General features: G+C 41.1%; 2 protein-coding genes across 2 annotated transcripts; one reads left to right on the plus strand and one right to left on the minus strand.

Moving 5' to 3' along the window:
• Positions 1-9271: 9271 nt before the first annotated feature.
• On the plus strand, positions 9272-9927 carry LOC123400013 (anther-specific protein MZm3-3-like). Its single transcript, XM_045094408.1, has 2 exons — positions 9272-9554; positions 9702-9927. Exons 1-2 carry the CDS (start codon positions 9272-9274, stop codon positions 9704-9706), a joined length of 288 nt encoding a protein of 95 aa, XP_044950343.1. The 3' UTR covers positions 9707-9927.
• A 190-nt stretch (positions 9928-10117) lies between these two features.
• On the minus strand, positions 10118-15916 carry LOC123400012 (plant UBX domain-containing protein 8-like). The gene is made up of 10 exons (XM_045094407.1): positions 15694-15916; positions 14782-14843; positions 13955-14477; positions 13754-13851; positions 13418-13652; positions 13142-13330; positions 12898-13062; positions 12127-12270; positions 11946-12002; positions 10118-10345 (listed from the first exon to the last, which is right to left on the minus strand). The coding sequence occupies exons 1-10, from the start codon at positions 15775-15777 to the stop codon at positions 10232-10234; spliced, it is 1671 nt and encodes a 556-aa protein (XP_044950342.1). The 5' UTR covers positions 15778-15916; the 3' UTR covers positions 10118-10231.
• Between the last annotated feature and the right edge of the window lie 1116 nt (positions 15917-17032).

Genomic DNA, 17032 nt, shown 5'->3' on the forward strand with positions numbered 1-17032 from the left:
GCCATGTCGAAATCTTAAGACCATGCAGATATGAAAATGCCAATGATATAGAGATGTGAGATCTCTATGAATGAAGAACCGACAAAAACTCCAACATCGAAAACATCATAGTAGATGCATATGGACTCCGTTTTCGATGAACTCGAGCTTGTCACGAAGATGACCATAAGCTCTAAAACTCACAAAGAGAAACACCAAACAAGAACCAAGAAGTATGATGCAAGGATGCAAATGGTTTGAGCTCTCAACGAACGATACGATCAAACTACTCACTTGAGAGCCCCCCTTGATAGTACAGCAATCTATCCTAACCAGAAAACCTATCAAGGGCAAACCTATACCTTGCACCTCGTCCTCTTGAGGTAGATGATGATGATCTTGGCTTCCTCAAGATGGACCACCTTTCTTGATTGCGTTGGCTTGATGAAGACTAGTTGATTGCTCCCCCATACTCACTATGGATGAGCCACTCTTCAGCATATCTTCACAAGTCCATTACCACCACAATGGACAGCAAGCTTCAAGTATGATATCTTCGTGCTGATCCACTTGAACTTGCACATCGCAATCTTGATGACGATCACAACTTGACGTCGTACTTCATGGGTTGTATGATATCTTCTCTTTGACGCAAGCCCATGGAAACACACCTAACCCCCACATAGAACTCTCACGAAGACCATCGGTTAGTACACAAACACGTAATGGACAATGCTTACCATACCATGGGATCACTTGATCCCTCTCGGTACATCTTGTACGCTTTGTGTGTCGATCATCTTAATTTACTCTTTGTCAATGGACAGCAAGCTTCAAGCATGATATCTTTGTGCTGATCCACTTGAACTTGCACATCGCAATCTTGATGTCGATCACAACTTGACGTCATACTTCATGGGTTGTATGAGATCTTCTCTTTGACGCAAGCCCATGGAAACACACCTAACCCCCATATAGAACTCTCACGAAGACCATGGGTTAGTACACAAACACGTAATGGACAATGCTTACCATACCATGGGATCACTTGATCCTTCTCGGTACATCTTGTACGCTTTGTGTGTTGATCATCTTGATTTACTCTTTGTCTGAGATCTTGATCAACCTTGTGTCTCTATGACCATTCTTTGGATAATACCTTGAATACCACCTTGGTCATCATATAAACTCCTTGAACCCAACAGATGGACTTCAAGAAGTGCCTATGGACAAATCCTATAAATATAACTTAAGGCAACCATTAGTCCATAGGAATTGTCATCAATTACCAAAATCACATATGAAGATATATGCTCTAACAGTAAGCTTTGGAGATGCTCTTAGAGCATCTACAGTCAGACTTGGCAAATCTGACCCCTCAAACGTTCGCGGACGCTGACCGGGCGTGTCCGTTTTAAGCCCTTACATTTTCGTTCGTGCAGTCGTACTTCTCATATTATTTCTTATATGTCCAATCACTTTGCACGTGATTAATGAAGAAGAAAAGAGAGAAAAAAGAATTAATAATAATAATAAAATGGTTCGAATGGGGTCGCGTCCTATGTGGCGCACTGATTGAAGGTGTCCACTATCCCTTATATCGTCCTCGTATTTGAGATTGATATAAAGGATGTCGGTCGGTCCCGGCGTTTGAGACGGACATGAGGGATCCGATTAGATTATGTTTTTGTGACCGATCATTGATCGGACAGCCTGCTCGAGTGTCTGAGACGGGTATGAGAAATTCGATTGTAGATGCTTTTATATTACAATACTGGAATTCAACTAGTACTGCTAAATAGATGATGATAAGATGGTTCATGAAGTACACAGCTTCATATCTATGATATTCATTCCCAACCCTCCTATCTGACATTCAGATCGTACATATCACTCAATGGATCGACATTTAGGGCTGTTGTGTAGTTTTAGCCGTCATCATTCTTTCTCTCACTTGGTCCATTAGGAATCTCATACAAGATTGGCTTTAAGAAAGAGGGAATTAATAATGAGGGTGAGTACAATATACACAGGAAGCTTTACAACGCTCATGATAGTGTATATTTTCTCTGTTTTAAAATAAATGATTTAATTTTATACTAATTTTACTATCATCAATACAAAATTAAATCACTTATCTTAGAAGGAGGGAGTATAAGTTAAAAAGTCCTACCTAAGCTTAACACCTTTTAAAATAAACAGTTGTTGTAAAAAAAAAGTTCAGTTCAATCTAGAAAATCACTAGTCACTCTATCACATGATAGAACCACCAATAGATTCCCGTGGCCTCCAATCCAAGAAGTGGGCATGATTTTATTTGGCAGTGCCTAGGCTGTATCACTTTACCCACATAAACTCTAGTTTTTGTTAGGCCCTGTTTGGAACCACCCAGATTATATAATTCAGTTTTTATAATCTATTATGTTTCCAAACAGGACAACTTATGGTGTAGATTATAAAAACTAGATGGATAGATTATTAAAAACTCATAAGCTACTCTATACCAGCTAAAATCAGATTATGGATTGCTAATGACCCATTACCCTTATAAAGTTGGAAATAATTACATTCCTACCACCGCCATCCTTCTCTTTTTTTTTAAAAAAAACCAGAGGGCAGACGGGTCATTATGCAATGTAAAACCTTTATTACAGTTTATATAATCTGGCCTCCAAACATGTCCACTTAGATTATTTTTATAAACCAGATTATATAATCTATCTTCATAATCCATATTATCATAATCTATTATGGTTCCAAACAGGGCCTTATTCTCGTCATATAAGAGACCCAGACAGAGTTCAAAGCTTTCCCCATTTAGCACATTATACTTCCATTCAGTTAGGTACTTCCTCTGTTCCAAAATAAATGTTTTAAGTTTAGTATAATTTTATATTAAAATTAATATAAAGTTAAAACACTTATTTCGGGACGGAAGGAGTATTACCTAGTCGTTGAGTCAAGCAAAGATACTCGACACTCCACCAACACTTAAATATAATAGCGTACTGCTAATGCACTTATCTGGCATTGGTTTGGAATTTAATCACCCAACCTAGTACCCATGTGGATAGTAAAATCGCCAGATATGTAGTAGGCCTTTGCTTGACATTATTTTTGGCAAGCATGTAGTTGATACGATTTTTGTATGGATGCGCATACAAAGTGAGAGTGAATTTATTCGTATATGATGCTCATATGTAAGTGGAAGACACCTTCCAATATGTCCATCCCGGGCACCTCGTACCCGCCAAATAATTATATCAATGGATTAAGTGCTCCATCTACCCAACTATTTGCCAACCGTTATTCCACACGATTTATGTCAACATATTTTATGCATCTTGATGATACTCCCTTTGTATCAAAATATGAGATATCTTTTTGACACCATCATAGTGTCAATTTTTTTTTATATTATGATATGGAGGGAGTAAGATAAAATATAAAATAACGATTTGAAAGTACTGAACAAGGAGAGCTTGCCAAAGTTTTCATACTTGGACCCGTGCTCAATTCGCTTCTGTAGCACCGCACTCGTTTCCTGTAGTTTGACATATATCAAGGCCGAATCAAGTACACTAACTAGGAAATAAAATATGCTAGAGCAGTAAGGCAACACCAAAGTCGCTAAGATTTAAACTTGTAAAATTCTTATACAAGTTATTTCATCTGTATCAGTGTGATGAGAAGCTAACGCGCGCTTCGCTGTGGTGTCCTTCATTCATGGTATTAACTCCTTTTTCTTTAGCAAATTATTGCGATTGGTTCTTTCATTTTGGTTTTATCAACGCTCACTTGAATTTAGCTATGTTATGGTGGACGATAAGTTCATTTTGGCTCATAGATGTATATCCATCCATTGTTTAAATATACACATTTTAAAATGTTAAAAAATTAAAGAAAAAAAATCTAATGCGTACATCCGGACATTATATGTTCATGCATAATGTTTCGGTAAAAAGGGACATTTTTTGTGGCTTGTGTATAAAAGACAATTTTCGATGCTTGATTACAACTATTCACGAGATATTATTTTTATCTCTTTTATACATGCCACAAAAAGTTCTTTCCTTGTGAATTTAGTGTGCGAACACAGAATGTCCGAATGTACATGCGAAATTTTTGTTTGCAATTTTGTAACATTTTGAAATGTATTATTAACATATATATTTCATGGTAGGTGTAGAGGTGTATCTACACCTATGTTCCAATACACCACCTCCGGTGTTTCTCGTTAATATAACGTGTTGGGCTGTTATTGAAGAATATAGCTGTTCCGTGAGGAAACCGTAGTTGTTACATGTGTGCTAATGTTGTCCTTACACGTTTGGGCCTTGGTGTCAGCCGATGATGATTGTGTTGCGTAAGCCCCTTGGAAGCTCTTATTCCGTATTAAAATCATGGAATTATTATTATACTCCCCCGTTTTTAAATATAAATTTTTTTAGAGGTTCAATCAGTGGACTATATACGGATGTATATAAACATACTTTAGAATATAGATTCGCTCATTTTGCTCCGTATGTAAACCCCTAATAAAAACTCTTAAAAAACTTGTATTTAAGAACGGAGGGAGTAACACTCACATGGGCCAGTCAATGTAGCTCTCGCTCGCTCAACATGGCACGTGCTTCACTCACCCACTTAGCTTTTTTTTCCCTGCTCACTACACTCCTAGCTCCGAAAATATGATTACCATATTTTTTTGGTTTGAAAGAATTCATTAACTAAAACTATGTTCACAAAATTTCAAAAAATATTGCAAAACAGAATAACTATGATTATTCTAAGATGTTCAGACATCTATAAAATATTCATGGACTTCAAACAATGTTAGTGAATTCTAACAGAGGTTCAAATTTTTTAAAATAAATAGGCTGTAATTGTTTTGTGAACTATAGAAATATTCATGAATTTAAAGAAAATTCACGAATATTACTTTTTTGTGAATTTTAAATGGAAATCATGTTTTACAATATTCATAAACTGAATAAATATTCATGAATTAAGATATGAAAAAAAGGAGAATAAAATAATGGAAAGAGTAAAATCATAAATCAAAGAAAATATACTAAAACAGTAGAGAAGACACAGAAAAGACAGAAAAATGAAAAACCACACAATACCATTTAAAACCAGGAACACCGGCCAACCCGTTATAGACACACCCTTGCAGGCTTGGATAGTGAGCGCCGCGTATTTGAAACAAAACTCGTACAAAATTGTAGGTTTGAATAATGTTCGCAAATTTGAAAACAGTTCATGGACATTGAGAAAAGTTTCATGGGTTTGATAAAAATCAAGAATTCGAAAAAATATCATGGATTTGAAAAGATTACGATTCGAAAACATATCATGGACTTCAAAAAAACTGGTGCATTTTTAAAAGTTCATGGAATTTTATGAAACTCCCCTTTTTTAAAAGTTTGCAAATTCCAAAAAACTCATGGATTTGAAAAATAAAACTTGTGAATTCATAAAACGTTTGTGAATTTTGAAAATAACCATCCCTGATTTGGAAAGTGTTCATGAATTTATTGTTGCGAATTCATAAAAAGATTGTGGTTTGAAAAAAAACTCATGAGTTAGAAAAACTTCACTGATTGGATAAGTATTAGTGAACTTTAAAAAAGTTCACTTATTTTATAAGTCTTAGAGAATTTGAAAAAATAACTCATGGATCTGGAAAAATCTCGTGAATTTGAAGAAAAGTTCACTGATTTGAGAGTGTTTGCGAATTTGAAAAAAGTTCATGATTTTTGTGGAAAAAGTTCGTGGATTAAAAACTGTTCACAAATTTGCAAAAATAGTTTGTGGATTCTGAAAAAAATTGAGTGGTATTTGAAAAAATGATTGATAGATTCAGGGGAAAATATGAGTGCAAAAATCGCAAAATCAGATTGGGCAGCTCAATCACTGTTCGCTTTACATGGGCTGGCCCAATGGCTTTGCTAGTGAGCGCCCCGTATGAAAACAACACTAAGCACCAAAAATCCAACCTGCCGACACATCAACTTAGACGAACGAAAAATGGATCCGATCGGATCCATCAAAGTCAAACGTCGACTGAATCTCCTGAGATCCGTCCGAGATAAATCTTCATACACCCTCCGGCGATGCTAGAAGCATCATCAGAACGGGTGGGGGCTATATGAGGAAAAACTTATTTCATCTGGGGCTATATGAGGAAAAACTTATTCCATCTCCAAGAAACACGCACCGCCTCATCTTTCTGAGCAAGACACAAACCCTATCAAAACTCAAACAAACTCTAAAAATGAAACACCTCCCCCCCCCCCAGCAAGGACCGAGATCGATCGCGTCTACATGATCCTAAGGCCACAGAAGACAAGGCAGCTCGACGGCTATGCGACGGGAGGCAACGAAAACCCCAATCGCCTGCCTCACGAGAGCAACGAAGGCGTGCGTCTTTTTACCCAACAGTGCTACCTATTTTGACAGAAACATGTTCTTTTTATTTTATTTTCTTTATTAGGACATTTTGGATCTTGTTGGCGAGGTGATTCCTGGGCAGGAGAAGCCAACGTGCACCACAACACCAGACCGCTCGAGTATAGCAAAAAGAAAAAGGAAAAAAATCCAAAACAAACCTTTCATATATATAGGCCGAAGCTAAATCAAACTCTGAACTCTTAATTCCTGGAATCAGCAAACCAAAATCCTTGATCCCGGTCTATTTTAAACGTTGATAGAATTTAGCCGGTATTCGCTGAACTGCGCCAGCCCATTGGCACAGTCTCTCGTGCTGGTCTTGTTTTCTTTTTTTTCTTTGATTTTTTGTTCGTTATGCTTTATTTTTTCACTGGCATTATCTGGTTTTACTTTCTCGTTATACTTTTGATTTCTTTTGTTTCTTTCTTGATTTTCTTCATAGTGTTTTCTTTTTTTTCGCTTTTGTTTTGTTTCTGTACGGTAACCAATTATATATTTTACACATGTCTAATTATTGTCAGTACACATTGCAAATTTTTAGCACAAATATTTTTTGATACTTTATTTATATCTTTTTAGATACATGTTTAAAGAAATGAATACACAGTAATATTTTTCAAATATATTTTTTTATTTCTTAACGACGATAGACATTTATAAAACTATACAGACATCTTGTAAAACTATACAAACATTTTTTTACATTGTTACACATTTATAAAATTTCAAACACATGTCGGGTATAATTTTCTAAGGGTATGACACATTATTTACGTCACGCTAACTTTTTTACATTGTATACACTTCTTTCTAAAAATGTTACAAGCACATGTTTTGAAACTCTTGAACATTCTTGAAATGTTGCATCTTTTTGAATGGAAGAAACATTTGTTAGAATTACACGGATATTATTTACATTATACATACATTTTTTTGAAATGCCATGTACATTTCTCTAAACTTGTGATATTTTTTAGATGTCAAAAACATTTCTTTACACGTTTGCTCAGGTTTCAAATTTTGTTACCATTTTTTTAATTTTCAAAGAATGTTCGCACTTTAAATTTGTTGTTCTAGATTTAAAATATATGTTTCAGAAAGTGTTATCGTTTTATCAAAATTGATTGGTTTTCAAAGTATTCAGAATTTTCTAAAAGTGCTCACACTTTATAAAATATTCATGCATTTCATAAATTGTGTACCTTTTCAATATTTATTTGCACAGAAAAATGTTTTCGAAGTTCATGACCCTCTCCCTCCGCATCAACGCGTCCATCCTTTATATGTGCCCCGCCCCTTCCTCCATGGCGAGGTAATCGTCGTGCCCCGCTCCTCCCCCTTGTGTGGTCGGACCCCGACGTGGCGTCTGGCGGCCACGATCGGCCAATCATCGGCGCCGCGGGCCCGCCGGCAAGATCCTAACACAACGACTGACTCAAAAAGAGAGGTGGCATGCGCCGGTGCACGTCATTATGGAGGCAAAGCCCCGGCTGGTGCGGTCGCTGGTCTTTGGGACCAGGGTGGACACAAGCGAGCACCAGCAAACGACGGGAGTGTCCGTTTCTGTTTGTTTGAAACCCATTCTAGCCCATCTATGCGTACTAATAAAAAGGTTATTGTTTCTGCCAAGTTCGTCATTAGAACTATCCCAAAGTTAACACAAATTACCCATCATATCGTTCATAAACAAAAAAACAGTTCAATTTGCTACATGGGGCGTTTACTTCGGTTTATATACAGTGCGGTCCCAAATTAAACACATCAAAACAGCTACCCCTTTTTCATTTTTTCTAATTCAAATGCTATTTTTTCTAATTCAAATGCTTTTTAGGATATTCATATCTTTCAAACCCTAATTCCAAATCTAACATGTTATATATGATAATTGTTCAAAAGAATATGTAGATTTCAAATATACTCTTATCTTACATGTTACTCATTTTTAAAATAAAATATATGTTGCAACCTTGATTAATACCTTCTCTATATTGGGTATTTTGAAAATGCCTATTACATATTTTTTTTATTCCATTTAACTTGAATAGATACGATAGTTTAATACTCTCGTAAAAGATAGTATTGGCACCATAGCGGATGTTGATTTCTACTAGCTACTTTGTATGCTAAAGGTTACAATAGGTACACGGTCATCCTATTTCACATCATGCACAATATAACCAACCAATATACGATGTTGTACACTAAATTGATGATTTGAGCTTTATGTAAACAAGTGGCTTAATGTTAATTTCCAAAAAATTTAATTATGTCCATAACTTTTTTTTAAAGCACCTTGAATACACTTCAAAAATCATCCACCATTACGTTTAACGCAACGTCACTTATCATATTGTTTGTTGTGTGGAGATTTCAAGGGATTTACTGGTATCGGCCAGTGCCTATTAGGGATGATTTTTTTTTCTCCTGCTGTAACACACAGACATGTTTGCTGGTATTCGTCAAAGATTGGATCGGCGCGGATAGTGAAAGGACACCGGTCCAAACATGTCTCTACGTTGAACCAAGTTTTTTTGTCCCGATGATCAAACGGACGAAGCGGGTCTCCGAGCTGGGCTTATTAGTTGGGTCGGGTCAGCCTCAGTGCCTCACACGCTTGCCGTGGCCCGCTCCTCCCGCCCGGCGCCGATCCGAGCACCGCCCGCTGCCTGCGTAGCGTAGGTGAGCAACGCAAGACTCGCCGCCTCCCACCTCCGTCGCCCCACCTATAAAACCACGCGCTCCCGCACCACCACCACACCGCCAACCACACACACAGGAACTCATTTCCGTCTCTCAAGCTCGCAGCGCGCGCACCGAGCCGCCGGCGACGACGACGATGGCGGCGACCACGGGCCAGGCGGCCCTCCTGGTCCTGCTGCTGGTGACCCTGGGCGGCGCGGCCAAGGCGCAGCCGCCGCGCGGCACCTGCGGGGCGCAGCTGAGCCAGCTGGCCCCGTGCGCGCGGTACAGCGTGCCGCCGATGCCGGGGCAGGCGCTCCCGGCGCCCGGGCCCGAGTGCTGCTCGGCGCTGGGGTCCGTGTCCCGCGACTGCGCCTGCGGCGCCATCGACATCATCAACAGCCTCCCCGCCAAGTGCGGCCTCCCGCGCGTCTCCTGCCGTAAGACCCATTATTATTATAATACAACCAACTACTCCACGCTCGCTCATCCATGCTCATGCTCCGCTTCCTTTTCTTTTTGCCTCAATATGTCCGGCTGAACTGACGGGCTCCCGGTCTTTGCTTTACTCGACTGTTTTTTTGCAGAGTGATCGCCGCCTGGCTCCATGCAACGACAAGAGGAACAACTGAAGAAGGCGAGGATGAATAAGACGTCGATGGTCGGAGCAGACATCGAGTAGTAGTGGTAGTAGTACTCAGTGGCTGTCCGGTTCGCCTAGATCGATCTCCTGTGATCCATTAGAGGCTCTCGTGTTTGTTGCCATCTGGTGAAAGTCGGATTGATAATAACAATGGAACCAATTTGCAGCGACGGTCCTTCCAGACACAAATCATATCTCTGAAACGGAAATGCTCCATGGATAATTATCACTGTATTAGCGCGCATTTCATAACTAAATATTCTGAACCAATTGCTCATCACTGTTTTACCCTGATATGTCCACTGCATAAAAGTCAAGTCATGCGCCTTTCCGCATCGCAAAAGAACACAGTTTGACCTCTTCGACACAAACCAATTTTAGATTCCTTGGTAAAAACCATATGCAAGTATAGACATGTAAAACCCCAACTCTCAGTATCAGTTGGTATCCCTAGGCCTGTCTGAATCCTTTCCCCTAATCAGTAATCTGCTCTATAAATAAGGCTTCCTGCTTGCTCGTTAACCCAAGATCAGTAAATGATTGCTCGCCGTCAGCAGTGGTAAAAGCACGCCTGGGGTAAGTCCTTACCTGCACGATACACAAGGATAAATATGAGACCAGGTGGCGCTAAGAGTCTCGCAGTTCAATGTTAAAAAACAGAGCAATGAAAAACAACGCCCACAAACACTAAATGAAAACAAAAAAAGAAAATAAACTTATAATGTTTCCGCATTTGAACGGCTATATTTAACTTTGTTTCTGTGTACGGAAAGCTGATGACAACTAGTTCACCCGAAAAAGAAAAAAAAAACTAGTTGCAGCTTGCAAGCTACCTATTTTCTTTGTGTTATTCCCACTAGATATACATGATGTATCGAGAGTAATAAGACAAACATATATGGTCTATGGAACAGATGAACTATAAAATGCAAACTAACAGGAAAAATTAAATTCATAGTACCACCGGGTCCAAATGGTTTCCCAAATGCTGATCAGTGCAGCCAACTATAATATCTTGTTGGATGAAATATCCACTACCAATACTACAATCAACTGGCAGAAAAAAGCACAATGTGACTTTCAACATTGCTTGGATCAAACATAGGTCATGGACTGTCCTCGAAAAGGAAATTGGAGACACTGCACCAACACGAATAGTGTCAGAGAAGCAATGCTCCAGTCTGCACTGCAGAAAGAATGATCTCCCCCGACAGCACATAGCAGCCGGAGCAGCAAATAGCACTATGGATGTACAATGTACTCCCTCCGTTCGGAAATACATGGCGTGGTTTTAGTTCAAATTAATATTCAACAGTGAGTATGAAGTTACAGAAGCATAAAACTTGTTGACATGGCACATATACATCCTCTTACAATCACTGTGTCAGTCCTTTTTCCTACGTCTACAATTTCTCAATGAGTGGGAAATTTGCACTGCCAGTTCCCCGCACCATGTAACTAAAAAATGTTCAGTATGAGAATTAAGAATATCCCATTTTGTACTGATCCATAGAAGGACAAGCCAACATGGTACAGTATGCCTGGAGCTACCTTCTGAATATTGTGTTAGTTATAGGAATACGAAGACACAAAAGTCATCCCAAAGCTCAAGAATGAATTTATAATTTAAATGATTCTCCCTATAGAGCCCTATGATTCATGCATAATTATAGTAAGCCAAATGCTACAGAAACTTACATAAAATTACCCCCACACATAGGTCAAGGAATACTGGCTGGTTCCCACAAGAAAATAGGATACTAAACCATGCAGACACTGGACTGAGAAAATTCAACAAAGTATACAGCGAGCAGAACTAATCTGCTCTTGGGATCATATGAACCCATTATTGTATTTTATTTGAAACTAGGCAAAAACTTTGCCTATTCCATTAATTAGGAAAAAGGTCATTGCCCAATTAATTGCGGATAAGCAGGCAAAAGCTGGAACACTGGGCCAAGCCCACTCTTGCCAACGACACAACAAGATCAGCAAACAGACAGGGCCGAACCCACTATTGGTTTGGGTAGCTCATGAAATTATATATTATCACGCAGGTGACTGCTAGTACCTGGCATACCAGCCAATAAAGAGGTTGCATTCATTTTATATTAAGACAATTTCCTCTTCACAGGAGTATGTATATGAAATATTATAAAACAAGAATAATATAACACTAGAGAATTACCAGTCTGTAGGTTTCTGGCCTGCAGGTCCTGCCAACGTCTAAGAAATCAAAAAGGGACTGCAAGCAAACCAGCATGTCAGATGCACGTATTAATGGCAAGAGGCAAGTGTAAATGAATCCCTCTTTTCTGGAATCTGGCAGGTCAAAGCAGTTTTTTTATCGAAGTTCAAAAGCAGTTTACCTTGAATTTATCAGATTTTAAAAAGCGACGCCCCTGTCGACTACCGTCAGGCATGCGAACTACGAGTGTTATAACTCCTTCCTTGTCTGAAGGTGGCTCCATTGGCAATGATGCTTCTTTGGCAGCAAGACTGGCCTCAAGCTCCTGTTTACATAAAACATCAGAAACAACATAACTGGCAGATCCACAATAACGCCAGGTAATGAACTAAGATAAACAATTATAAATATCAAGGAAGTCTCAATGGAACAACAGAAGCAAAGAGCTTAGTTATCCTATTGGACATGTTTAGTTCATATAGCTACAGTTTGCCAAACTTTGACACGGGTGTGTCAGTGCCTAATGTTAGTTTCACTGCCACAGCTATGGCATGCCACACTTTCTTAGCAGCCAGCCCCACCTATCATAGACTCACATTTCTGCCAAACCTTGCCATGGTTGTGGCGACCAATTCTCGCAATGCTTTTAGGGGCTTGTCACAGTTCAGCAGAAAAAGTCTAGCAAAATTCAGCTATCAACCAAGCATGCCCAAATTTTTCTTGAAAGTAAGATACTATTGCCACATTATATCTACAGGCAAACCAAACCTATCATAAGACCACTGTAAGTCTGTGACATAACGTAAACTAGAGCACTAGAGGTTTTATTTAAGTAAAATAAAATAGGTTTCATCTGATCACAGTAGTGATCTAGTTATCTACCATTCACATACTGGAAAGACTGTTAATTACCACCCAATCGTATTTTGAATTATCTGTAACAGAAAGGTACCTCTTTCTCAAGTTCCTTTTTACGCCGTTCCTCCTCCTCTTGCTTTTGCTTCTCAAGAGCAGCTTCTTTTGCAGCAGTTTCTTCCAGCAGTCGGAGCTCAGCTTCTTGTAGAGTCTTCATTTCCTTTTCTTGATCAGCTTGGAGTGATGCAAGGTACTCATCATCCTGTAATTAAACATTTCTGGAAGTTACCATCCAATATTTTTTGCATTTAGCAACAATGTGTAAGGCTTCAAGTCCAAACCTGCTGCTCTCGTAATAACCGTTGTTCAGTCAATTCTGGTGGTGGAGAGTGCACTACTTGGGGATAATGACTCGAGCTCGCATGAGATGGAATGGATAATGGATATGTTGGTGCTTCAGGAATTCCACCAAACATTGCAGCCTCAAGCATAACAGCTTCATCATGTTCCTCAGAAGAAATGCCACCCCACTTTTCCAGAAGAAGAATTGTGAGCAATGAGAATGAAGTAATAGCGTTAACTGTTCGATATTAAGGTACAGATCAAGGCAACAATACCTCCGATGGGAAATCGGTTCTGTTGTACTGGTGATCATGGTTTTGAGGCTGCGAACTTGAGGGAGGACTGTCACCTGGGAGAACAGGTTCTGCTGACTCTGTGTCTCCAGGAGGGATGCGCCTAGAACGACGTCTAACTAACGGTGCTTCTTCAACATCCTCGGTGTCCTCATCTGAGCTCTCTTCATCTGCTGGCTGCATAGTTGTTCCACCCCTCCCTCTACCTAATTCTTGCCTCCAAATAGGAAGAAAACGCAAAATAAATAAATTGCTATTAGCCTACCGCAGTAAGGTAGCCTGAGGATGAAGAGCAAGAGGGTACAAGTTAATATTCACCTTCTCACTATTCCAGCTGTAGTTTCCATGTCTTCATCAGATAAATGATCTTCCAGGTTTATTCCACCCATGTGTTGAGTCCGTTCTTGCTCTGCTGTCTGATATTTATTTAAAATTTAGGTAAAACAAGACTCGACAAGCACGTTCTAACCTATCCCTGTGGGTAGAGAGAGACAGAGACAGAGACAGAGAACAGCTTACATTTGCCAGTTCTTCAGCCTCTCTTTTTGAAGCTTCAATTGCAGCCCGGATCATTTCCTCTTCTATCTCATTGTCTGTCACATGAACCAGTGGAGGAGCAGTTGGCAGAGGGTTTGGCTGCGATGCATTGCTACGGATACTAGCATGCCGAGAAGGCAGCCCAGATGATAACTCCTCCTCATCATCATCAATTATGATGGTGTCACGAACGTCTGGTCCATACGAAGACCCGTGTCCAGTGACATTCTCAACAACAGAAGCCTGACCAGAGGGACCTATTTGAATGTTGTTGTCATTAAAGTCATTAGATGCCTCTCTAGGGTGTGGACCTTGTGCATCACGATTGGGAGTACCAGCAGAGCCAACACTATCAAAAAACGCTTGCTGGAAATTAGGATCCATTAGTGCAAAAGGGCTGTGCAGAGCTTCGGGGAACAACGGCCTTTGAAATGTGTTATCAAGTGGTCCGTCCAGCTCCATATCATCATGATTAACAGGTGGAATACTGTGATTGATTGCGTTCCTGAAAAACAGAAACACATCAATTATCTGCTCTTGTGCAACATGGTATCTGAAAGGCAACTGTTCTGCCTCTGATCCAGTTTACTTGTCACTTTAGCTAAATGCGCATAGAACAAGTAATTGGTAGTTTGAACTTTGGTACAGGCCACCCATATTATTTGTGTGTAGCTCTTTACAACCAATAAGCAATCTATAGAGATATTAGAGGGAAAGTTCAGGAAAGCAAACTAACAAGCAATATTTGCATACCAAAAGTTCTTTGGAATTATCTGAAGAAAATGCACTGGGAAATCTGAAATACGTACACTGTGCTATCTCCTTCAGTGAAGTGTGCATTGACTGCCTGATTAAGGTCCCCAGCATGTTCCTGTGTGCCAGGTACCAAAAAAGCACTGGTTAGATATATAGATGACATCGATGGCAGAATGATGCACTTTCTTTTTGCGGCAACAGAATGTTGAATTGGAGAAATCATATTGGAGGTGACACACACTAGAGGATTTGAGAACCACACACATTCACAAAGTGATTCCAGAAATAAGATGGTCATTTGAAGATAATATGGTACCCCGACTGGTATGTGTGCTCTGACTCAAAATTTGGAAATATCAAGTCTAGCACAACTGGATGAGACCAAACATAGTCAACAGGGTCATTAGGAAATTACAATGTAGTACCTGCTTGTGAAATTCCTATTTCAGTTATGAACCTAGACGAACAAGCACAGGGGGGAATCCACCAAATCTACAAGCCTTAGCGTTGAGACGAGCCAAGCAATCCTGTTCTTATTTCAGATTAGTGAACCCCACGCCACATTTCCATCTAAAAGGCCGCCAAACAATTCGTCTGGGACAGTAACTGCGATTTGGGAGGGGGTTATGTGACCAAATTGGGCTCTTACAAAAAACCATACTACTTTGAGTAAAGGAAAGTACCAAGGGGATAGAGACAAGCCTCGAGACTGCTGAGGTAGTTCAATTCCATAACTGCACTGGCACCACCACAATACGGGGATTCGCCAACAAATCGGGCCACCTCAACCTACCACGCGCAGGCCCCTCCCCCAGCCCAAACAAGTAACTAAGTAAAACCTAGCGATCCGTACCCGGCGCAACCAAATCTGCCGCGCGAGGCCAACCGATTGCGCTAGATTGGGCGGGCGCCTGAACCAAAAAAACTGGGCAGGAAAAGGAAGGGGGAAGGGACTTGGGCGATACCTCGAGTTTGCGGATGGCGACGGCCTCGTCGGCCCCGGTGATGCTGATGAAGGTGTCGATCGCCTCCTGCTGCGGCCTCGCCATGGCGGGCGCTGGGGGGAGGGTTTGGACGCGACGCCCTCGCGCAGAGGAGGGGGGAGGAGAGAAGGTGAGCGTGTGGGAGAAGGCAAACTCGGAGGCTCAAGAGGGAGGGGAGGAGCGTTCTGTCCGTCACGTGGTGGCCGGTGAGCCAGGGCCAGGGCCAGAGGTGACTGCTTTCCTAGGGTCACCTTTTGGAAGAAATTCTTTTTCCTAAATTTTTGGTTTATGATGTTGAGTTTTTCTTTAACACGGTACAAAGTAATACTCATTTACATCTACTTATTGTACTTGCCAGCTATAAGCATGGCTATATATGACGTGTCAACATCATATAGCCAGCAACTGATGATGCTATTAACCATTCTCCAATTAACCAATGTGTTGATTAAGGAGAAATTTCACCATCCCTAACCGTCATGCACGAGGGACGCGACTGTCGGAGTTCGGGATATGCGTCCGGGAAACTCTCACAAGAACTAGGGTTCGAACATTGGGGGACTTGGCTTGGCAACCTGCAACACGACGATAAACGGAACAAGACCCGCGACGAGCTCACTCCTTCTCACCGGGAACTACGGGAACACGCGATCTACCCAGGTTCGGGCCACCGTGCGGTGTAATACTCTACTCCTGCCAGTTGTTGGCTTGCAATGGAGAGCTTGAGCTCTCAGTACACGAGGTGTGGGGGAGAATGGATCCATCACCCTACATGGAAGCGGCCCTTCCCCTCTTGTAGTGCTTCGGTCCTCTTCCCCGAAAACATGAGCGGGAAAGGGTGGCCACAGGGCAACAATTCAAAGGGGGACATGTGCTGAGGCTTACCCCGACTAAAGGCGGTCTTCGCATGATAAAGTGGTGTTCATGACGCGTTTGTGGGCTTGGTGATGACCTCCGTCCTGGCGAGCCGCGTCAGCATGGTCTTCTTTCATCGGAATGGGAAGCTTTGGGAACCTGCCTTTTGGGAGCCAGCGGGCACTACACTTTAATCACCAAAGAAAAAAATCCTTCCTGTCCGCACCTGTTGGCACGACCTCTGTCGACCTTGTCTGCATGGGTGTGTCATCCACATGATGGGTGCGGAGCCCCACGACTGGTACTGTATGTCGGGCCTCGTGGCGGGCCTCGCGAGGCAATCTGGCGCTAGGTGGCCCGGGCTAGGCGTAGCCTAGCGGTGAGGGGCCTCGCGAGGCGGCTTCTTCCGAAACGGCAGTCGCCAAGCCATCTCGTCGTGGGTGGGCCCAAATGCCGCCTCCTGGGC

The sequence above is a fragment of the Hordeum vulgare genome, chromosome 5H (assembly GCF_904849725.1).
Source record: "Hordeum vulgare subsp. vulgare chromosome 5H, MorexV3_pseudomolecules_assembly, whole genome shotgun sequence".
Taxonomy (NCBI): domain Eukaryota; kingdom Viridiplantae; phylum Streptophyta; class Magnoliopsida; order Poales; family Poaceae; genus Hordeum; species Hordeum vulgare.

What these genes read in the sequence shown, in the direction of transcription:
- LOC123400012 (XM_045094407.1), bottom strand. Translation starts at nt 15,777, where the DNA reads ATGGCGAGGCCGCAGCAGGAGGCGATCGACACCTTCATCAGCATCACC. An exon ending in GAACCGATTTCCCATCGGAG is followed by an intron (nt 13,331 to 13,417) that starts GTATTGTTGCCT and finishes CTTCTGGAAAAG; the next exon opens with TGGGGTGGCATTTCTTCTGA. An exon ending in GGCCAGAAACCTACAGACTG is followed by an intron (nt 10,346 to 11,945) that starts GTAATTCTCTAG and finishes TGTATCGTGCAG; the next exon opens with GTAAGGACTTACCCCAGGCG.
- LOC123400013 (XM_045094408.1), top strand. Translation starts at nt 9,272, where the DNA reads ATGGCGGCGACCACGGGCCAGGCGGCCCTCCTGGTCCTGCTGCTGGTG.